At 36.7% G+C, this 24,697-nt stretch overlaps 1 protein-coding gene across 1 annotated transcript; it reads right to left on the minus strand.

Moving 5' to 3' along the window:
* Positions 1 to 2,649: 2,649 nt before the first annotated feature.
* LOC110598838 (uncharacterized) lies at positions 2,650 to 22,894 on the minus strand. The gene is made up of 6 exons (XM_078017210.1): positions 22,736 to 22,894; positions 21,271 to 21,351; positions 20,062 to 20,211; positions 13,441 to 13,567; positions 9,113 to 9,232; positions 2,650 to 8,131 (listed from the first exon to the last, which is right to left on the minus strand). The coding sequence occupies exons 1-6, from the start codon at positions 22,787 to 22,789 to the stop codon at positions 6,522 to 6,524; spliced, it is 2,142 nt and encodes a 713-aa protein (XP_077873336.1). The 5' UTR covers positions 22,790 to 22,894; the 3' UTR covers positions 2,650 to 6,521.
* Between the last annotated feature and the right edge of the window lie 1,803 nt (positions 22,895 to 24,697).

Consider the following 24,697-nt stretch of genomic DNA (forward strand, 5'->3'; position numbering starts at 1 on the left):
AAAAAATGCTCACCATCGCTAGCGGTCAGAGAAATGCAAATCAAAACTGCCCTAAGATACCATCTCACTCCAGTAAGATTGGCAGCCATCATGAAGTCCAACAACAACAAGTGCTGGAGAGGATGTGGGGAAAAGGGTACACTTGTTCATTGTTGGTGGGACTGCAAAATGGTGCAGCCAATTTGGAAAGCAGTATGAAGATTTCTTGGAAAGCTGGGAATGGAACCACCATTTGACCCAGCTATTCCCCTTCTCGGTCTATTCCCCAAAGACCTAATAAGAGCATGCTACAGGGACACTGCTACATCGATGTTCATAGAAGCACAATTCACGATAGCAAGATTGTGGAACCAACCTAGATGCCCTTCAATAGATGAATGGATAAAAAAAATGTGGCATTTATACACAATGGAGTATTACTCTGCATTAAGAAACGACAAAATCATAGAATTTGGAGGGAAATGGATGGCATTAGAGCAGATTATGCTAAGTGAAGCTAGCCAATCCTTAAAAAATAAATGCCTAATGACTTCTTTGATATAAGGGGAGTAACTAAGGACAGAGTAGGGACGAAGAGCAGGAGAAGAAGATTAACATTAAATAGGGATGAGAGGGGGGAGGGAAATGGAGAGAGAAGGGATTCTGCAGGGAAAGGGAAGGTGATCCTCAGGGTTTTATAAAATTACATACAAGAGGAAGTAAGGGGTAAGGAAGAAGTACACAAGTGGAATAAATGTTTTACAGTAGAGGTGGTCGAGAGAGAAGAGAGGAAGGGAGGGGAGGGGTGGGGGGATAGTAGATGATAGGTTAGAGAGCAGAATTCATCAGACACTAGAATGGCAATGTGTAAATCAATGGAAATGTAACTGATGTAACCGATGTGATTCAGCAATCTGTATGCGGGGTAATAATGGAAGTTCATAACCATTCTGAATCAAATTGTGAAACATGATATATTAAGAAAGATGTAATGTTTTGAAAGACCAACAATAAAAAAAAAATTGTACTCTATATGTGTAATAAAAATTGCAATTCATTCCAATGTGGTGTATTTTGAAATATAAAATTAAATATTTTTAAAGATAAATGAGTGCAAAAGTAACACTTAGAACACAAAAATAACATTTAGAACATAAAAATAACAGTAGGACCAAACAAACATTGATGCTGAATGACTATAAGACTCCATTTTCCATTGCTATCAGAAAATACCTAAGGCTGAGTAGTTTGTAATTAGAAAGTCATTTAGGTCAGAATTTGAGAGTCTGGGAGTCCAAGATAAAGGGATGCCATCCACATGGCTTTGGGGGCGTACCCACTTTGCTCTATTCCAGCATGGTGGCTGTCATCAGATTGGGGACAAGTGGAAGAGGAAAAAATCATATGGACCAATATGAGCCATAGAGCATAGAGGGGCAGTCTTGATGTTTCATAACAAATCATTTTCTCAAAAAGTCATTCCAAGAGACTAGTGTCCATTCCTCCTGAGGTTGGTGTCCCCAATGACTAAATTAACACCTAACAGACAGAACATTTGAAAGGTTCCCTGCCTCAGTGCTACCATAATAAGGAACAAGTGTCCAAAACATAAGCTTGTTTCGGGACAAATGCTATTAAGCCATAGGAGACACACAATTCATGAAGTCATAATCTATGACAAAGATAAAAACAGGACTGAGGGACAAATCTGTAAGATCAGCAAATTTTTTCTATACTATTGAAACTAATTTGGCATGAATAAAAACTGATTGTCATAAATTTAAGATGTTAGAGCTCCCAGAACAGTCACTAAGGAAAAACTAAAACATGTGTCAAAAGAAAAAATAAAATAAAAATGGTACACAAGAAAAATGAATCATTAATAGGAAATAGTGGGAAAATTGATGAACCAAAAACATATAGGTAGAAAACAAGTGGCAACATAGAAGAAGCATTTGGTTCATTACTATTACTTTTCATTACTATTAATGCATATAGATCCAATTTGTTCCAATTTTAGAAAATATATTGATCAAGTTGGGCATGCAGCACACATCTGTGACTCTAGAAACTCAGGAGGCTGGGGTAAGAGGATTGCAAGTTGGAGGGCAAATATGGTGACTTAAATCATCATCATCTGGACACAGTGGAACAATGCTGTCACTAAGCTACTTGTGAGACTGAGGCTAGGGTATCACAAGTTTGATGCTGGCATCAGAAACGTAGCGTAACACTGTCTGAAAATAAAATACAATAATATTAGAAAGTGGCTGGGGATGTAGCCCAGTGTTAAGGCACCATTGGGAATAAAACCTAGAACCAAACAAAATTGTTCTACTGTCTACATCAGATTCACTTTAAATTCCAAAACACAGATAGGATGAGAATAAAAAGTGCTAAATAAAAATAGCAATCAAGAGCTCAGCATAGTAGTGCAGGCCTGTAATCACAGTGACTTAAGAAGCTGAGGAAAGATGATCATGAGTTCAAAACTGCAGGTGGTAAAAATAGAGTTCCTCTTGGTGGAATGGTCTGGCTGCAAAATAAAAGCTAAGAAAGGTAAAGCAGAAAAAACTCCACAGGATACGGAAAGTAATTTTAAAAGTGGGGGTGGGATGGGCTAGCCACTCTTCATCTGTGGATGAAGCTTCCACACTCAAAAGAGCAAAATGGAGCCCATGTTTGCTTTATTTATATCAGGGAATATCAAAGGTTTTCAATGGAATATTCTTTGACAAATAAGGTAGAAGGTGGGCTTTGCAGTTCCCAATGGGTTATGCCCAACTCTGGAGCTACAAGAGGGGTCTTCCTAGTAGAGCAGATTTAGGGTCGTGTGTCTTGGGCAATCCAGTGCACTCTGGGGAGCTGTGGATAGTTCCCCAGGTTAGACCTAAATCTCCATGGCTCCATACCAAGAGAAGACCCTCAAGTAATTCACGAGTGGCACCCTGAATATTCCCTTTTGACTTTGCAATAGAAAATGATGAGCCATTATTTTAAGTTCTTGGATTCCTGTCTGAGGGTGTGATAACCTATATCACAATACAAAAAAGAACTAGTAGCAGACATCTCATTCCAATAATATACCATGCAGAGTGTTTCAATGTGTTTCCAGTGTTAAAGCCATTCCATTCTTGAAGTATCTCCAGTTAGAGAAGTAGGATCCAAAGGATTGATTTTGCTTTTTTGAATATCCTGAATGTAGTGATTTAACCCCATAAGATACAGGCTATTATTATTTTCTATGCCAAATGCCTATTAGATAATTTCACCTTCTCCAAATCCCATTGGTAAGGCTTATATTTGGCTGCAGTAACACAGACCTTCATAGTCAGATGGCATTTAAGCCTTTCCATGAACTTGAGAGCAGAAATCTCATTACTAATATTTATGACAGAAGTTTCTAAGGCATTCAAGTTAGCATCAATACTTTCATCAATATTTATGATTATTGAAGGCCTTGGATGTACTTTGAGCCAAATTATTAAGAAAATTTGCATGTTGAATGTTCTGAGATATAGCCACTGAGACGATAAATGTAGAGTGATGAATGAGATTAAATAAAAAATTATAATCAATAATTATGAGCCCAAATCTTGCTTAAGTCTGGTCACTCGAGCAAGCATCTGTTGGAAAACCTGAATACCAGCATAGGCATACCATGGCTCTGAAATTTTGTCTGGTAGTAAGATAAAGGAAGACTGGTGAAGGATTAATATTCCTTTCCCTCTGTTGTATCTACTGATGCAATTAGGCAAATTGCACTTTTTATTGGCTACAAGATATTTATCATCCTTTCTCTTAACTCTCACATTACCAGTAATTAAATCATAAGGAGATTGAATACAGGCCTGAAGGCCATACCAGGAACCCTCTTTACACCCCCTGCCTACAAACTCAGGCATAGGGCTATTGGTGTAATATAGGAATTCTGAGGCCGCAATTAAGCATCAAACATCTTTTTGGATACCACCTTCACTGGGGTTCCAATGAGTGAGCCACCAAGCCAGATGTATTGATAAATCAGCAAAATCAGCATTCTTTAGCTGTTTCATCAAGGATATGCAGACATCATACAGGCACATGGAAAGGGAAGATCTTTAGTATTTTCCTTAGACCTCTAGTACTGAATCTTTCCTCCGGGCCTTATATATAGTTAAAACTCTCATATTTAAAATGAAGCCAATTTTCTGTATAAAATAACATGGAGTGGAGACAAGCATGAAACCTAGAGATTTATCCTTTGGAATAAAATATATTGTGAATATTATTCTCCTAGAATTAATCATTATATTTCAATATTTATTTTCCCAAATAAAATTAAATAAAATGTTCGTGGGTGGTGTTTTGTTGACCCTAAGGACTCACATATAAAGAGAATATTGTGATTTTACTTTTTGAACAGGACTTGTAGATGAGAGTCTAGAGGTTTATTTCTATCAAAATTCTGTTTCTCTCTCTGTGGTGTCATGGGTTCCTGGAGCTGTAAGATCTGAAGAGGGACAGGGTTAGTTTATAGTATCTTAATTACTGGGTTGCAGAGGGGTCTGGGAGACCATGACACATGCTTCTATCACAAAATCTAATAATGTAACAAACATTATATTGTAAGTTATAAAATAGAATGAAAAAGGTCTATAAAATCACAATATATAATGAAATAAAAAATGTGGGGGCATAAATGCTCCTATAGTGTGTCTTTTTCTTTTTACAGTCATCATTTTACACGTATCTGGTTATACTTTTCTACTGAGTAGCCAAGACTATAGAGGTGGTCCTATATTGGGATGTTTTTCCTACACTTGAGGTCAGTCTAGTCTCCTCAGTGATGAACGTCATGGAATTCATGAGTAACTGCATGGTTTCTTCAGTCCAAGAGTCAGAATGGGCCTCTAGACTACGAGGATTCTCCAGGAAACATTGAGACTAATTCCCGCTTCAGTAACCCTCCTTTTACCTGAATATGCACATTGGCTCCTAGTCTCTTGGACCTTTCTCATCTCCCTAACTGGGAGCTTGTATAACTCTCCAGAGTTGTAGATCCGTTAGGGAGTACTACAACTATACAAGGTGAAATGTTAAAGTCATAATTCAAACTAGGGAAATCTGGGCATTATTTAATATCCCTAGGTCCTTCCTATAACTGTCCGAAATTTTCAATAATTACAAAGATAATTTACATAAATAATATTCCCCAAATAAAACTTGATTAAACAAGAAATAATTAATGGACAAGTTATAGCATTATTTACCCAAGAGAATGTTTTACTATTGCATCCATCCATTAGCAAAGTGAATAGGGGAGGTATGTGACCTAATAACATCATTAAATGCATGACATGGTTAACATTAAGAAATACATACTTTTTATGTAGTAACAAACTACATATGTAATGCAAATAAAAGTAAAAATGCTCTATACAACAGGCATGGTGGTCCATGCCTGCGACCCTTGAGAAACTACAGAAGGAGTTTTTCAAATTCAAAGCCAGGCTTCATAACTTACTGAGGCCCTAACCAACTTAGCAGACCATATCTCTAAATAAAAATGATGAAAAAAATCTAGGGATATAGTTTACTGATTAAATGCCCCTAAGTTCAAATCTAAAAATTAAAAAATTACAACTTCATATAAACCTAAGACATTTCTGATGCAGAACTCTATATTTATATTTCCTTATTTCTACAATATCAGCTCAAGATGTTAAGAAATTTTCAGCAAATATCAAAAGCAATTGCCCATTTTCTACATTTAAATGATTCTTTCCCTCCTGGGGATGGGCTATAGATAAGAAAATTACAATTGTTATATTTGTCAAGGTATTTTGTAATTATTTTGCTGTTAACTAAGGTACATACTTTGGACAAATGCTACTCCACATTTGCTAGAGGTATGAGGTCAGAAATTGAAAAATGTGTGAAACTGAATACAGTCTTGGACACATTCTTTGGGTTTCTATATGCTATAAATCTTCCAGTGTTTTAAAAATGTTTGATCAATGGCCAAAAGCTTTGCAAAAATTTTTCCACATTTCCTCTCACTCACATAAATTCTGAGGTCCTGAGTAGGGTGTGAACAACAGTTGGAGACTCTGACATCTATTTTACACTTGTATAATTTCTGTGCTATCATATGTCTGGTTTGAAATAGTGTTGAACTACTGTGAAATAAGGGTTGATTCATCCTTAAAGACACTGGTGCAATGTTTTTCACTTTTAAAACTTCTCTCCAGAATAAAATCTATAATGTTTAGTAATATGTGATCTTCAATTTTAAAAGCTTTGCCGTTCTTCACATTTTAAGACTTCTCTCTAGTATAGGTTCTCTAGTGTCAAGTAAGTGATGATTGTTGATTAAAATCTTTGCCACATTCTCTACATTTGTAGGGCTTTTCTCCAGTCTGAATCCTGTTGTGGCCATCAAGATATGACTTTCTTTTAAAAGCTTTGCCACATCCTTTACATTTGTAGAGCTTCTCTCCAGTATGAATCCTGTTGTGGCGAACAAGCTGTATGTTTATAGTAAAACTCTTGCCACACAGTTAACATTTGTAGGGCTTCTCTCCAGTATGAATCCTGTTGTGGCAATCAAGATGTGTGTTTGTAATACTAAAACTTTTGCCACACACTTTACAGTTGTAGGGCTTCTCTCCAGTGTGGATTCTCTGGTGCCGATTAAGTGATGGTTTTTGATGGAAACTCTTGCCACATATGTTACAGTTGTAGGGCTTCTCTCCAGTGTGGAGTCGCTGGTGCTGAGTAAGTGATGATTTTTGATTAAAACTCTTGCCACACTCTCTACATTTGTAGGGCTTCTCTCCAGTATGAATCCTGTTGTGGCGATGAAGATATGACTTACTTTTAAAAGCTTTGTCACATCCTTTACAGTTGTAGGGCTTTTCTCCAGTATGAATCCTGTTGTGGCAATCTAGATGTGTGTTTGTAGTAGTAAAACTTTTGCCACACACTTTACAGTTGTAGGGCTTCTCTCTAGTGTGGATTCTCTGGTGCCGATTAAGTGATGGTTTTATATAAAAACTTTTGCCACATATGTTACAGTTGTAGGGCTTCTCTCCAGCGTGGAATCGCTGGTGCCGATTAAGTGATGGTTTCTGATGAAAACTCTTGCCACATATGTTACAGTTGTAGGGCTTCTCTCCAGTGTGGACTCGCTGGTGCTGAGTAAGTGATGATTTGTGATGAAAACTCTTGCCGCATTCTTTACAGTTGTAGGGCTTCTCTCCAGTGTGGATCCTCTGGTGCCGAGTAAGTGATATTTTATGAGGAAAACTTTTGCCACATTCTTTACATTTGTAGGGCTTCTCTCCAGTGTGGACTCGCTGGTGCTGAGTAAGTGATGATTTCTGATTAAAACTCTTGCCACATTCTCTACATTTGTAGGGCTTCTCTCCAGTATGAATCCTGTTGTGGCAATCAAGATGTGTGTTTGTAGTACTAAAACTTTTGCCACACACTTTACAGTTGTAGGGCTTCTCTCCAGTGTGGATACTCTGGTGCCGATTAAGTGATCGTTTTTGATGAAAACTCTTGCCACATATGTTACAGTTGTAGGGCTTCTCTCCAGTGTGGAGTCGCTGGTGCTGAATAAGTGATGATTTTTGACTAAAACTCTTGCCACATTCTCTACATTTGTAGGGCTTCTCTCCAGTATGAATCCTGTTGTGGCAATGAAGATGTGACTTTCTTTTAAAAGCTTTGCCACATCCTTTACAGTTGTAGGGCTTTTCTCCAGTATGAATCCTGTTGTGGCCCTCAAGATGTGACTTTCTTCTAAAAGCTTTGCCACATACATTACAGGTGTAGGGTTTCTCTCCAGTGTGGATTCGCTGGTGCTCAGTAAATGATGATTTATGATTAAAAATCTTGCCACACACTTTACATTCGTAGATCTTCTTTCCAGTATGAATTCTCTGGTGATTTTTAAGGCTTGGATTTTGACTAAAAGCTTCACAAATTTGTTTACATATGTGGGGCATCTCTAGAGGGTATGTGCACTGGTGACAAATAAGATTGGAGCTTTTATTAGTTTTGTCACATTCTTTGCATTTGCATGGCGTATCTCCTGTATGAACACTGTGATGTTGACTAAAGTTCTTGAGTGTGTTGCATTCTTCACATTGGTAGGTCTTCTCTGCAGAATAAATTTTTTGATGTTGAGTAAGAGTTGAAAAATTTTTTATGGCTTTGCAACACTTTTTACATTTACAGGCCTTTTCTTCAGTAAAAATGCTCTGATGCTTAACAAATTGTAACCGAATTTCACTAAAAGTTTTTCTGCATTCTTTAAATTTGGTTTGTCACTGTCATCATATCTACTGTGTTTAGAATTTGTTGAGCAAGCCAATGCTTTGATATATTCCTTAAACTTATAGGGCTCCCTTTCTCTATAAATTCTCTCGTATTGAGCAAGCTCTGCACTGTGATTAAGAGCCCTTTCACATGCCTTACACTTGCAAGTTTTGTCTTGACTATGAATATTTGGATGAGTAATAGTTTTTGAGCACTGAAGCAAGACTTTCCCACATTTTTCATCATGGTAAATTTCCTTTAGAAAATGACTAGGAGTTTCTCTATATTCATAATTTTTATCACCAATGTAAATATACTGGTAATTACTCACGGTACATACATGGCTAATGGTGTTACTTATAGCACTTTCCAGAAATCTATCATAATTGTCATTGAGCAATAGTGGGGAAGTAGAAACCTTTCTACAATTCTTAACATTGTCCATTTGTGAACAAGGAGAAATTACTGTTTTGTTGCAGAAAAATGGACATTTTGTAAAGAAACTCTCAAAAGTATCACTTTTAGAAACGTGTCTTTCAGTTTCAAATATCTTTTCTGTGCAAATATTTGACTGGAAGTTTAGCTCAGTGCTACATTGGCTAAGATAAAAACTTATGCATGGATCAGATTTCTTTTCAAATTTTCCACATTTCCTTTTGGAAAATGGCTGTGGATATATTCTTAAAGACATACACAGCTCCTCAAAAGTAAGTGGAATGGATTGAATTTTTTTCAGATATTGTTTCTGGTGTCTTGTGACCATAAATAGGGACTACTAATTGGTTTTTTCCATTATAATACAATTTTTGAACTTTACTCTCACCTATATTTTCCCATTGTTTTCTTAGTGGTAAATAATCTAGGGCCGACTTTTCATATCTTCCGTCTCCCTCTTTTATTCTTTGCTCTGGTGAAATTTCTTGTGGACGATGAGAAGTCATGGCTGAAATAAATAAAAATAACAATCATGTTTACTTGTTGTACTGGGCTGATTATATTTTGCAAACATAGGAATTTACAGCAATAAAGGAACATCAGCAGGGGAGTGGATTATTAAATCCGAGTCCATCGTTACTGCAGAAATATATAAATCAAATAAAAATGTACACAGAAAATTACTTTGAAAACTTTCCAAATCATCTTAGTGTTCATAGTATCCAAGATGAGTACCTTACTATGGAGAGTTATATTGTAGAAGACGACAAATTGTGTTTTATAAGCCTTTCCTCCTTCACAATATATTTCTTATGTTTCATTAAAAAAAATAAGAAACATGAATATTTGGAGATTGTTCAAAAAGGGGATCCTGCTTACCAACAGAAAAAAATGGCAAAATCAACTGTAAGAAAAGTAAAAGTTATTAATTACTCAGGGGAATATTAAATTATCATTTAAAAGAAGTTTACTGTACTAAACCAACACACAAAAAACAGAATAAAATTTAGTAAAGAATTGTTAATAAGCAGAAAATGTGTGTTTAAAGACTTTGTTTAGAAAATGTCTGAAAGAGTCAGGGGTGGTTTTACATAGCAACATAGGAGGTTGAGTCAGAGGATCAAAATTTCAAGGCAGTCAAAGTAAAAATGCAAAGTGGTAAAGTGCCCTTAAGTTCTCTTTCCAGTACTAATAAAAACATCTCATAAAATAGGAAAAATAAAACATCCAAGCAGCTCAATTATCTCCAAGTTGTAAAGACTCAAAGCAGGTTTTTAATCCAAGTTTTAAAACTCAGAATATCGAGAGCATCCAAGAGAAAAAGATGGGTCACCTAGAAATGGGTAACTATATAATTTTTAAATCCTTAGTCAAAACTTCACAAGAGAGCTATTTTCAAGGCATGAAAGAATAAAATTATCAATGAAGACATTATATTCAAAACTGCTATCTTTCAAAAGAGAAGGGAAATAAAGACTTTAAAGAGATAAAAATGAATAGAATATTCATCAACATTAGATCTGTTCTCCACAAAGTACTAAAGGTACTTTATACTAAAATGTAAGTGTGCACAGCAACACAAGTCATATGAAATTCTAAACATTTCTTGGCATAAACAAGTCTATTTTATTGTAATGATGGGTCTCAAAATATGTAATTTTGCAATAGAATATGAAAGACAAAAGCATAAAAACAAAACTGTTAATAGGCATATAAACCTGCAACAATAATATAATTTTGAAAGGACACATAAATATATTCAATTTTTTTAATAAAGTGAAGTCAAGTTGATACTCATACAAAGTATGAGTAGGAGATTCTTCATTTTTAGATTTTTTTTTTTGTTGGCAAATGCAAGATTACAAAATCTGATCAAAACAAACCTTGGCTATCTGAATTAATATAAAAATTACACCTGAAGGTAGTCCACAGGATACTCTAAGTCTAAGGACACACACATACTGAAAGAAAAAGAATATAAGAATGACACATACAAAAATGACTGAACAAAACCTGGGCTGTCTAAATGATAGTACACAAAACATATTTTAAGACAGTTACAGGACATAGAAGACATTTTAAATTTTAAAAAACCTTTGAAAAGAGGAAAAAATTGAGAGAAGGAACCTTTTCCTAGGATTAAGAGTAAATACATTGGCAATGTACATCCTACTTCCCAAACACAAAAAGAAAACATTGAGAGAGTTGAATGAAAACAAAGACTCACTGTCATCCTAGGAGACATCAATCCCCACTTACTGAAAAGGGAAATACAGTGAAGCAAAATGGTAATTGCAAAGCATGAGACTTTGAAAATATTTTGAAACTATTGTAGACTAATAGAATCCCTGTTTTTAATCGCAAGTGGGATATTATGTTGGATAGACCAATTTTATGTATTAATACAAAGGTAAATAAATACTTAAGTGATAGTTATTTTGTAACAAACATGGAATAAAAATTTAAAGTGAAAAGTGATAAGGATGTTCAAAAGTCCCTAAATATGTGTCAGTTGATTGAACACTCTTGGGCATGCTGTTGTTCAAAAATTGAACGGTAAAATTAAAAGATGCTTATACTACTTAAAGTTAACAACAGGCTCCAGGTAATATTTGTCAAACTCCCATTGTTAATTTTTTTTTTTTTGCAGAGAAATCTATCCTTTAAATTGTATGAATATCCCACAAAATACAAATATAAATAGAAGAATATTTCCCTGCCCAAAAATATACTAAAAGTTACAGCATTCAATTGTAAATGCAGGCATGGTGTTAGATACATGGAGTTCTGAGTGAGTGTGGTAATAAGCCCTCACATCAATAGCAAATTAAAAACATTGCACACCAGTGTTGTTACCCTATTATATAACAGAGCCATCATGGGGGATGCAAACCAAATATTCCTTGAAAAGAATAGATGAGACAATTTGGAATATAGAAACTATAGAACTTTGAAGTCTAATTATATATTTTACAAAATGTATGTACAGTAGGTTAACTGAAATATGTCACAGAAAGAATATCGCAGAATTCTATGAATATGACATTTCTAAACTAAAAAAGAAGCTTTCTGAACAAAAGAGAATGGTTTTGTGATGGGGTGACAGAAATGAGCCCTTGCTTCTTAGGAACTGATATTTTTTTGAGATGTAAAGTTTTTAGAGTTACATAGCATAACAATTTGAATTAATGTTACTGAACTGTCTATTTAAAATTTTGGAGACAGTAACTTTTATTATGTAGTTTTGATAACAATAAAAATTAAAAGATAAAGAGATTTGCAACGTTTCTCAAGCTACATTTAAAATAATGTGGTCTTCATCCTATAAATAAGAACAAATTCATCAATATACAAATGATGGGCATGCATATAATCTCAGCTACTAGGAAGTCTGAGGCAGGAGAATTACAATTTCAAGACATCCTCAATAATGTAGTGAGAACCTCTCTCCAACTATGAATGAAAAGGAGCTTGGGGTGTAGATCAGCTTTAGAGTATCACTGCCATCAATCCCCATTACACTTACATATAGACAACTTCAATTTCTACATACATGGGCAGAATGAAAACCCAATCAAGATAAAATACAAAAGTCATAGACAAAAGGGGTTTAATATTTATACGAGCAAAAGCACATATAACATTATTGGCAATATCAACCAGGGTCATGCATATCGTAATCTGTGAAGCAATTAACTGATATGAGGAAACTCAGTCTGTAACAGGGAACCTACTGGACACAATGAAAAAATAAGAAAAAAAAATTAACCATCCAAATTGTAAATATCCACAGATGTATTATTTTACAAATCCTCTTATTCAACTACAACTTACACCATCTCTCAAAAGAGCAGTCTTTGCTATCTTGACATTCATTCCATGGCAGATAATTTCACAGAAAATCCATTACACATATTCAGAAAAAACTCTGATAAGAAAATTTTAGTGAAAAAAATGTACAAATAAGATCAGAGAAACTGACTTATGATAGTAATGTATTACAATGGGTTGACCTAGAGGTCTCCAGAAATGTGCAAAAATTTCCTATAAATAATGGAAGAGAGGCTGGAGTTGTAGACTAGTGGTAGAGCACTTGCCTAGCACATATAAGGCCCTGGGTTTGATCCTCAGCACCACATATGAATAAATGGGAAATTCATTAACAACTAAAAAATATTTTTAAAAATTATGGAAGAGCCGTCAGATAATATTGACACTCACAAGGCATGGGGAGTGTTTTGTTGTTAATTTGCATGTATGGAGACATTACTAGAGGAAAAGCCAGAGACTAGGTAATTTTGAAGCACAAAACACAGGACAGATTCTTCTATGATAATAAGAGAAAGAAATCAAAGCTTCTCAAAAATCTTTTCTTCTGGATAACTTCTCAATCAACCTTTTTGAATTTAGGCTTCCTCCTCTACTTCAACTATGTCCTCAAAGCTATATGTGGGCCACAGGATTTGACATCACAGCATTCCTCTAAGTCAACGATATGTCAAGTGAAGGATGTATATCATGCCAACAAAGGTAAACATTAAGGATGAAAAGAAACATCATTAACATTTTCTTGTCAGCACCAAGAACTTCCCCATCTTTTTTATGGAAAGCATGAATCTGAATCTCTTTCTTATGGTGAAGTTCCCAAAAGATATACTTCAAGGGAAGAAAATTAAATAATGATAATTAGGAATTGTGAAGGAAAGTTATGCTCACCCACAAAGACCAGGTTGCTGTAGGTCTCCAACATCACTTCTCTATATAAATTCTGCTGAGCAAAATCCAGGCATTCCCATTCCTCCTCAGAGAAATCAATGGCCACATCCCCGAATGTCAATGGCTCCTGAAATAAAAATTGTTACATCAATAGAACTTGGACCAAACCATTAATCAGTTTTTAATTTGAAATAAGAGTTAGTAGAATTGCCTGTCATGTAGGAGAGTGACTTTAATTATGTAATAAGATACTTTACATTATCTAATTAAGAGAAAAATACATAAGTCCAAAAACAGTATATATACTCCATATCAGAGTGAAGTGAAGGATATATACCATAATCCAAGCACTGAATAAAAGTCCAACTCCTAATTCTTCTGCCATCAGTGAATGTGAAATTTGGCAGACATTCCAGATGCAAATAAGACTTGTCAAAGATATTCTCATAAGATAATTGTGCCCAAGGGAGACAAAAAGAGTGGTAAAAAAGCTTTTGAAAACAGTCTGGTTGGTATTCTCTCTGCTTTGTATCCATGAGATAGATTGAGCTCCCCAATACAATTAGTTTCAAGTACGATCCATGACACATTCCCAATGTGTAAAATATTCACAAAATATTAATATTTAGAGACATGTAAAGTGACACTTCCACCTCGTGAAAAGACAAACTTGAAATATTTCAAGTTCTATAAGCAGTTCAACGAGTCAATCAATTTGGTACAAAAGAATGAACGATCGGTTATAGAAGACTTCAAGGAGGAGATTAAAAAATTCTTAGAGGTAAACAAGAACATAGACACAACATATCAAAATCTCTTGGACACTATGAAAGCAGTACTAAGGGGAAACTTCATAGCATGGAGTTCATTCCTTAAAAGAAGAAAAAGTCAATAATTGATCTCATACTTCATCTCAAAGCCCTAGAAAAACAAATCAACAGCAAAATCAGTAGAAGGCAAGAAATAATTAAAATCAGAACTGAAATTGAATTAAAAGAAACAATTAAACCTTGAAAAAAAGTTGGTTCTCTGACAGAACCTTAGCTATGCTAATGAAAAGAAGGAGAGAGAAAATTCAAATTACCAGCATACATGATGAAAAAGGCAATATCACAACAGACACTACAGAAATGGAGGGGATAATTAGAAATTATCTTGAAAATGTATAACCCAATAAAATAGAAGACATTGAAGGCATCAACAAATTTCTTAAGTCATATGATATTCCCAGACTGAATCAGGAAACATACACTATTTAAACAGACTAATATTAAATGATGAAATAGAAGCTGCCATCAAAAGCTCACCAACCAAGGAAAGCCCAGGACCAGATGGATACACAGCCGAGTTCAACAAGACCTTTAAAGAAGAACTAAAAAAGCACCAATGCTCTTCAATTTATTTCAGGAAATAGAGAAAGAAGCAGCACTTCCAAACTCTTTCTATGAGGCCAATATCACCCTGATCCCAAAACCAGGCCGGGACAAAGGAAAGAAAGAAAACTTCAGGTCAATATCTCTAATGAACATTGATGCAAAAATTCTGAATAAAATTCTGGCAAATTGAATACAAAAACATATTAAAAATGTTGTACACCAAGATCAAGTGGGGTTTGTCCCAGGGATACAGGGTTGGTTCAACATACGGAAATCAATAAAGGTAATTCATCACATCAATAGACTTAAAAATAAGAATCATGATCATCTCAAGAGACACAGAAAAGCCATTTGACAAAATACAGCACCCTTTCATGTTCAAAACATTAGAAAAACTGGAGATAACAAGAACATATCTCAACATCATGAAGGCTATCTACACTAAGCCTCAGGCCAACATCATTCTAAATGAGAAAAATTAAAGGCATTCCCTCTAAAAACTGGAACAAGACAGGTATGCCCTCTTTCACCGTACTTTCTATTCAACATACTTCTTGAAACAGTGGCCAGAGCAAGTAGACAAAAGAAGTTAAAGGAGTAACTACAGGAAAAGAACTTAAATTAGCACTATTTGTTGACAATACGATTCTATAACTAGAAGACCCCAAAAGCACCACCAGAAAACTTCTAGAACTAAAAAATAAATTCAGCAAGGCAGCAGGATATAAAATCAACACCCATTAAACAAAGGCATTTCTGTATATCAGTTAGAAAGCCTCGAGAAGGAAATGAGAAAAACTACCCCATTTACAGTAACTTTAAAAAAAGAAAAAATAAGATACTTGGGAATCAACAAAAGAGGTGAAATATCTATACAATGAAACCTACAGAACCCTAAAAAAAAGAAATCAAAGACGACCTTAGAAGATGGAAAGATCTACCTTACTCTTGCATAGGCAATATTAATATTATCAAAATGACCACATTACCAAAAGCACTATACAGATTTAATGCAATTCTGATCAAAATCCCAATGATATTTCTCATAGAAAAAGTAAAAGCAATCATGAAAATCATCTGGAAAAATAAGAGACCCAGAATAGCTAAAGCAATTCTAAGCAGGAAGAGTAAAGCAGATAGTATCACTATACCAGATCTTAAACTATACTACAGAGAAATAGTAACAAAAACAGCATGGTATTGGCACCAAAACAGCTGGTAGATTGACCAATGATACACAATAGAGGACACAGAGACTAACCCACAAAATCACAATTATCTTATATGAGACAAAGGTGCCAAGAACATGCATTGGAGAAAAGATAGCCTCTTCAACAAATGATGCTGGGAAAACTAGAAATTCATTTGCAAAAAAAATAAAATTAAATTAAACCCCTAACTCTCACCATGCACAAAACTCAACTCAAAGTGGATCAAGGACCTAGGATTTAAACCAGAGACTCTGCATCTAATAGAAGAAAAAGTAGGCCCTAATCTTCATCATGTGGGGCTAGGCCCCAACTTCCTTAATAAGATGCCTATAGCACAAGAATTAAAACCAAGAATCAACAAATGGGATGGATTGAAACTAAAAAGTTTCTTCTCAGCAAGAAAAAGAAAAACAATCGGAGGTGAACAGAGAGCCTACATTCTAGGAGCAAATTTTTATCCCTCATACATCAGATAGAGAACTAATGTCAACGGTATATAAATAACACAGAATGCTAAGCACCAAAAAAAAAAAAAAAAAAAAAAAAGATAATCCAGTCAAGAAATGGGCCAAAGACCTGAACAGACACTTCTCAGAAAAGGACATAGAATCAATCAATAAATATATGGAAAAATGTTCATCATCTCTTGCAATTAGAGAAATGCAAAGCAAAATCACTCTAAGATATCATCTCATTCCAATCATAACAGCAGCTATTTTGAAGACCAACAAAAAGTGTTGTTGAGGATGTGGGGGGAAAGGTACACTCATACACTTCCGGTGCGATTGCAAGTTGGTGCAGCCAATATGGAAAGCAGTATGGAGATTCCTTGGAAATCTGGAAATGAAACCACCATTTGACCCAGCTATTCCTCTTCTCGGACTATTCTCAAAGGACTTGAAAACAGCATACTACAGGGACACAGCCACGTCAATGTTTATAGCAGCACAATTCAGAATAGCAAACTGTGAAGCCAACCCAGATGCCCTTCAGTGGATGAATGGATTAAAAATATGTGGCATATATACACAATGGAATTTTACTCAGCAATAATAAAATCATGGCAATTGCATGTAAATGGATGGTACTGGAGAAGTGAAGTTAGTCAATCCCAAAAAACAAATGCTGAATGGTTTCTCTTATATAAGGAAGCTGAATATAGTGGGGAAGGGAGGGGGAGCATGGGAGGAATAGATGAATTCTACATCTATTAGAGGGGTGAAAGGGGAGGGGAAGTAGGTAGGGGATTAGCAGTGATAGTGGAATGTGATGACATCATTATCCAAAGTACATGTATGAAGACACAAATTGGTCCCAACATCCCTTATATACAACCAGAGAGATGAAAAATTGTGCTGTATACATGTAATAAGAATTGTAATGCATTCCACTGTCATTGTTTTAAATCAATAAAAATAAAAAACACACTTCAACCTGTGTGAAGATCAAGGACAAATCCTTTCAACCACTCACCAAGACATTGAACTGCATTGTTTTTTTAGTTCTCAGCTGCAGGAAGAGCAGGAATATATGTGAATTTCAATACCTGACACCCACTGGGATATATTTGGGTGAAATACAAGAGACAGAACATGGATGGTAGGTAAGGTGCAGAAAATCTGGGAGGCAGAAAAAAGTTATCATGAAAGCAATAGACATTCTCAAGCTCAGCAGGTAGTACCTGGGATGACAAATGTCAATCCCAGCCTAATTCTTGCCTACATTAACACAGACCCTCACTTCATGCATAGGGAATACTGGTCATCAGCAATTTAAGAGGTATTTAACCAAGTTTAATATCCTACACAATGTATTTTTGCAATGCACATTTTCAATAAAAGTCACACAATTTTTACTTCAATATTGAGTTATTTAATTTCTTTTACATTTGTTATGATTTTAGAGTCAGCTGGGTAATTTTTACAAAATGACTTTTGGATTTTGGCCTCATTATTTTGAATCTGCAGACCCACTGTGGAATATTGTGGTTTTAACAAAATCAAACTTTTGATCATTGAATATTAACTGTTTTCCCAATTTTTTTTTTTTTGCATTTTATTTTCCCCTTTATTTTTACTTTGCAGTGAACAGTTCTTTTGTTATTACTTTCATTTTAAATTATTTTTCCTATATTTGTGAATGGACTTATGCCTCAATTTTAACACTGCCCATTGGTAGTGTGTATAAATTATATGACTTAATGTTGACCATTTAACCCATAACATTATTGAACTAATTTAGGTCTTATGTTTCATTAGTGCATGGAAATTGCTTAGAAATATTATAGAAATAAGAATATCATCTGCATATGCTAATTGACTTTTGATGTATAAAATGCTGTTCAATATTCTCAGAACAATATTTAGATGTCAGGAAACCATACATTTTTTTTTTTCTTTTTCTAAAACTAAATTGTCAAACACTTAGGTTCTCACCATTAAATATGAAAACAGTTCACAGCTGCCCTTTAGTGGATTGAAAAAGAATTGTCCTCTGGTCTTAACTGGCCATAGATTTACAATAAATTACATAAGTATGTAATCTGCCAAAAGCTTTTCTCTATCAAAATGATTTTTGGAAACTTACATATTGTCCCCCTTGGTCATAAAGCCCAATCTTTCTTTTTGTTGTTATTCTCAGTTTTCTAGGGGTTTGAATATCTGGGTCAACATCTATAGGAAGATGGTCTGCAATTTCCATTCTTTTGTTGTGTTATTTGGTATTTCTGGCCTTACAGAAAGAATTAGTCCATTTTTTTCTTCTATTTTTAGATGAAATCATGAATTATTCTTACTGATCTCTTATTACATAATTGCCAGAAATCACCTGTGAAGGCACCTTCTTTTTAAAAAATGTGATTACTATTTGGTTTTTTTGGTGGGTTGATTTTTGGAGCTGAATTTTTGCCAGGTTGGCCTCACATTCCTTAGCCCAAATCCTCCTCCCACTGTAGCCTCACAGGTTGCCAGGACTAGTGGCGTGTGCTACCATGATCAGCTTTTCAGCTACTCATAAAAATATCTGCAATTAAGTTAAATGTTAATTTGTAGGTCTACTTTATATTTCTTCACATCTGGGTCTACTAATGTATTCTATTGATTCCTGAAGTAATTTTCAAAGTTGATGATTATCTTGCAATTTATCCATATGTTGTTGTTTTCCAGGCTTCAGACTTTCTTGGCAATTAAGGTGGAATGATGAGAAAGCACAATGTGGGGAAATGAGAACTGGCATTTTGTGAATTGAACAATGTCTCAGGATGCCTGTGCAGGACAGAGAGTGTGCACACATAATCCTGTGAGATAAGTGAAGCAGAGAAGCTAAAGTAAATTATAATTTTAGTTAGCCTAATTAATATTCTTGAGTAGGTTTTATATGTCTTGAAACACTTGTTTAATTTTTAGGGCAGAATCTAAGTATTTTACCATATTTAAATTAGGTTATTAAAGGATTTTTTTTTTTTTTTTGGTGAGTTGTATAAATTTCATATATTTTGGATGTTGAGCTTTTATCAGACATGTGGCTAGCAATGATTTTCTTTCACCCACAGTCTACTTTTACATTTCATTGATTGATTCCTTTGCTGCACAGAAGCATTTTTAGCTTTATATAGTCTCATCTATCTCTTTATTTTTCCTTGCACATTCTCAAGAGGTTCTATTTAAAACCATTGCCAACGTGAATGAAAAAAATTCTTCTCATTTTCTTCTAGAAATTTTATGATTTCAGGTTATATCAGAATGAACTATAACCACATGCTCATGGGCTATTCTCAAAATGTTGGTAGGTAACACATACTGCAGAAGATATGCAGAAAAGGAAACACTTTGACATCCTTGCCAGAAATATAAATTTGAATAGATATTTAAAAAACTATAAGGGCTATTTTTCAAAAAATTAAAACTAGAGATGCCATATGACCCAGACATTTTGTTGAGAATATGCCTGTATTTTTCAAGGTTCTTCAGAAAATGAGAATAAAATACATAAAAAATGGATGTGTGTATAGAAGGGAGCTTCTTATATTTACTTACATAATCATGGGAGGAATAGTCACCAAATGTTTGCCTGCAGAATGGCAACACTGGGAAACTGGTAAGAGCTTGGTCCAAGATGCTGGAAGCTTCATAATGTGAGGAATCAAATGAAGCAGCTGTGGTCCAGGACAGAGGACTTAAAAGACCCTGGTAAATGAAAAAACAAATAACCCAATCAACAACTGGGCCAAGGACCTGAACAGACACTTCTCAGAAGATATACAATCAGTAAATATATGGAAAAAGGCTCATCATCTCGAGCAATCAGAGAAACACAAATAAGAAGTACTTTAAGATATTATCTCACTCCAGTCAGAATGGCAGCTATCATGAAGACACGTAATAAGTGTTGGCGAGGATGTGGGGAAAAGGCACACTCATACACTCCTGATGGGAATGCAAATTGGTGCATTGACCCAGCTATCCTACTCCTCAGTCTATACCCAAAGGACTTAAAAACAGCACACTACAGGGACACAGCCACATCAATGTTTATAGCAGCACAATTCATAGTAGCTAAACTGTGGAGCCAACCTAGATGCCATTCAGTGGATGAATGCATAAAAACAAATTTGGCATTTATACACAATGGAATATTACTCAGCACTAAAAGAGAATAAAAACATGGCATTTGCCAGTAAATGGATGAAGTTGGAAAATATTATGCTAAGTGAGGTTAGCCAATCTCAAAAAAACAAATGCCAAATATTTTCTCTGATATATGGGGGTGACTCACAGTGGGGTAGGGAGGAAGAGCATAGGAGGATTAGAATAATTCTACATAGGGCAGAGGGGTGGGAGGGAAATGGAGGGGGAAGGAGATTAGCAAGGATGGTGGAAGGTGATGGTTATCATTATACAATGATATGATCGACATCATTATTCAAAATACATGCATAAAGGCTTGATTTGGGTGTCAACATACCTTACATACAAAGAGAGGTGAAAAATGGTATTATACATGTGTATTAAGAATTGTAATGCAGAAGAAATGAGTACATGTATAATGGCATAAGATGACATGAATGTACTTTATATACAGAGATATGAAACATTGTGCTCTATGTGTGTAATAAGGATCATAATGCATTCCACTGTTATCATATATTAAAAAAATAATAAAAACAATATATAAAATTAAATCATGACCTAAAAAACATCCTAAAAGAAGAAATTGTAATATAGGATGCATGTGGCGCTACATACCTGATATATCCAGTGGTCTGGAGGCTGAGGCAGGGGGATCACAATTGTGAAGCTGATCCCACCAACTGAGTGAAACCCTGCCTAAATTAAAAAATATATATATATATATGGAATAGTAATTTTAAAAAATTAAATTAAGAAATAAATTAAAAATATAAATTTTTAAGTAAAAATTTAAAAGGGGCTGAGAATATAGTTCAGTAGTAGGACACCCTGGAAATTCCATCCAGAAATAACCATTTCTGGCAATCAGCCACATTTTTTTTTTTGCCATATTGCATACACTTTGACAAATACTATGAAACACATATCAGTTTTATATCGATCATATAAATGTCACATTTTGCATATCACCATATTTTTAAAAGGACACCTGCAGAATTTGAAAAAATGCAAATGCAGATCAGCACATAAGAGATTGAATGATAAAATTCCTCCTTATAAAGATGGCCACTTCCCTCAGGTTCATCTAGGATAACACCCCATCAAACTTTCAGCATGATTTCCTTTTCATTGAAGAAGGGACCAGAGCAAACAGTTTGAAAAGTCTCCTGGAAAGTTAAATTGAATGAAATTAGCCAAGAATTCTGAATTCTAAGAGCAAAATCAGGAACTAACATTACCAGGCACTAATGCATGTCATAAAATTATCATTTTGCAGTAATTTGAGGACCAAAAAAATTCAAAATGCAGAAATTTCATAGATGACTCCATATGTATGTAAATGTCAATTTTATTATGAAGTGCAATGAAAAGGCCTAGATAAATGAAACCACCCTCAGCATCTTAGCTACACCTGCGCTCAGAATAAAAACTAAAAACTACCAGGGTCAGAGCTGAGTGGTAAAGCACCCTTCTGTTAACTACCAAAACAAAAAACAAACTCCACAAAACTAGCTCAGGAATAAGCGGATCCCTGTACACCGCAGCTCCCCTGCTGCAGGAAAACGGGGTTTGGAGGATTTTGCATTTTATTTAGAGGCAGGGTCTCATCTAGCTGAGTCTCTAAGTGCCTCGCCAAGTTGCCAAGGCTGGCCTTGACCTCACAGTCCTCCTGCATCGGCCTCTCCCCACCCTTCCCAGCCTCTGGGATGACAGGTGTGTGCCAACGCTGGGCTAGGAGATTGGATTCTTCTAGTGGTCCCACCTGAATCACCTCAGCCCCCGAAGAGGCCAGGCAGCCACGCTCACCTGCCACATAAGACTTGAGCGGGGGCTAAGGCTGCCCCCAAGGTATGGGGAGGCCGCGAGGGGTCTCCGCAACTGTCACGCTCCCCACCTGGCTGGCCAGGGGGACTGAAGGGCACTGACCCCGAGGGGCTCAGACCTGCTGCCGCAGAGAACGCCCAGAGTCGGAGTGGGCCAGCTCAGGCTCCCGCCACTGCAGGTCCGGCAGGATGGCCTCCCTGCCTGGCCTACCTCCCAAGCCTCCCTGTCCAGGCACCAGGTGCCACTGCACACTCACCATTTCCTGGTTCCCAGCAGCCAAGCCTGCCCTGAGGACCTTCCGACCCTGCATGGCGGGGTCACCCGGGGTCCTGGGCAGGAGCAAAGCCTGGAGTCCAACTGCAGTAATCTGAGGGGAACCGCTGACCGCAGAGAAATAAAACTTCCGGATCGCGGAAGCCCGCCCCTTGCTCGCTGGCTGCGCTCAGGATCGGACAGCGCTCAGGGTCGGACAGCACTCAGGATTGGACAGCGCTCAGAACCGGGGCTTCTGATTGGACAGGGCGTCAGTCAGTCTCCGCTCTCCCCAGCCTGAGCCCAGCCAGCCTTCTTTTTGAGTGACAGAGGGGTGATATCCGCTCCAGGCAAGAAGGAGACCAGAATGGCAGGGTTGGGCTGCAGCTTTTTTCTTTTCCTTTTGAAGTCTGGACATTGGGTTAGGGTTAGGGTACCAGAATTCTAAGTTCTGTTCGGTTTTGATGTTAGGAAATTGAAGTCATTTCTTGAAAGTTTCACCACACAAAGCGTCTTTGAGCTGCTGAGTTGTCTCTGTTTATCTGTGCAAAATTCTCCAAACAGAACTGCCCTTTCGCCCCTTGGGAACTGTCCAGGGCATCAAGGCCTGCGCTGGTTGAGGCTCATGGGGGGCCAGGCAGGCTCCCTGGAGGAGGCTGCACCCGGTTGGCAGCATGAAAGCTGATGTTCCTCCAGCTGAGTTGAATCTGTATCTCGGCCCACTGTTGAGGCTGGAGGCAGAGTAAGGAGATCAGCACAAAAGAGACCCCCAGAGCGCAGGCCTGGGTAAACCCCAGCTGCATTGGGCTCCCTAGCTCTTTGGCCACTGGGGGTTGAATTCAGAGGACTCGACCTCTAAGCCCCATCCCCAGCCCTAGTTTGAATTTTATTTATAGACAGGGTATCACTGAGTTGCTTAGCATTTTACTTTTGCTGAGGCTGCCTTTGAATTCACCATCCTTCTGCCTCAGTTTCCCCAGCGGCTGCAATTACAGGCATGTGCCACTTTTTTTTTCTTTCTTTTTGAGAGAAGTACCTGCAGTGGCCACAGGATAACAGCCTGGCACAGATCAAGGCCACCCTGGGTGCTCTCCCTGGTTCCTGCCAGTCCCCTAGATCCCAGGCAATGGGATCCTGCCTCTTGCTAAAACAGAGACACCCTCCCCAGGTGTGCATCCTTAGTATCAGGTGAATACTCTGCACTTGACAAGAATGAAGATGCAAACAAAGTCAATGTGTTTCCAGAGAGATCTCCGAGTCTTGTGCCCCCCAATTCAGTGGTGAAAAAAGTCACATAATAAAGAGAAGACTTCTTGTTAAGAGGGGCTCAAGGGTCTCTCTCTTTAAGGAAAAACAATTTGCGTTTGATTGGGAGTCCAGGAAAGACAATTCCTGGTTTTCCTAATATTTTAAATAACTCCTTAGACTTGAATGCACCCTGCTCATCTCTGCCTTAGTTAACCGTGGAGGTCTCAAGATTACCTGCCCCCTGTGACCCCTGCACCTGCAGATGAATGGGGGGTTCCTATCTTCTCCTTGCAGCACCCTGAACCTCCACCTTCCCACAGGCTCCAACACCTTTGGCAGCATCCAATGGAGGAGTGGTTTAGAAAATTTGGGAATGTACCTAAAGACATTTCCTCATCCAGCTATGATGCTATCAATTTGGTTCCATGGTCCTTTTAGTACTTGTAACTTTTTCTGTTTTATTGGTTCTTCTTAGATATAAATGACCATAGAGTCCATTTTGGTAAAATTATCCAAACATAAAATATACCTTATTCTCCTTAGGACCCCATTCGTGTGAGTGGGCAAGATGGGTGGATTCACTTAGGTATTTTCATATATTTGAATAGGAACATTATGGTCGATTCATGCTATGGTATTCTCTGTTCTTATCTCCTCTCCCTTCCTGTTGTTCCCCTTTGTCTAATCTACTGAAATTCTCTTTCTACCCCCCACATGC

This window comes from Ictidomys tridecemlineatus, chromosome 7 (genome assembly GCF_052094955.1).
Source record: "Ictidomys tridecemlineatus isolate mIctTri1 chromosome 7, mIctTri1.hap1, whole genome shotgun sequence".
Classification (NCBI taxonomy): Eukaryota; Metazoa; Chordata; class Mammalia; order Rodentia; family Sciuridae; genus Ictidomys; species Ictidomys tridecemlineatus.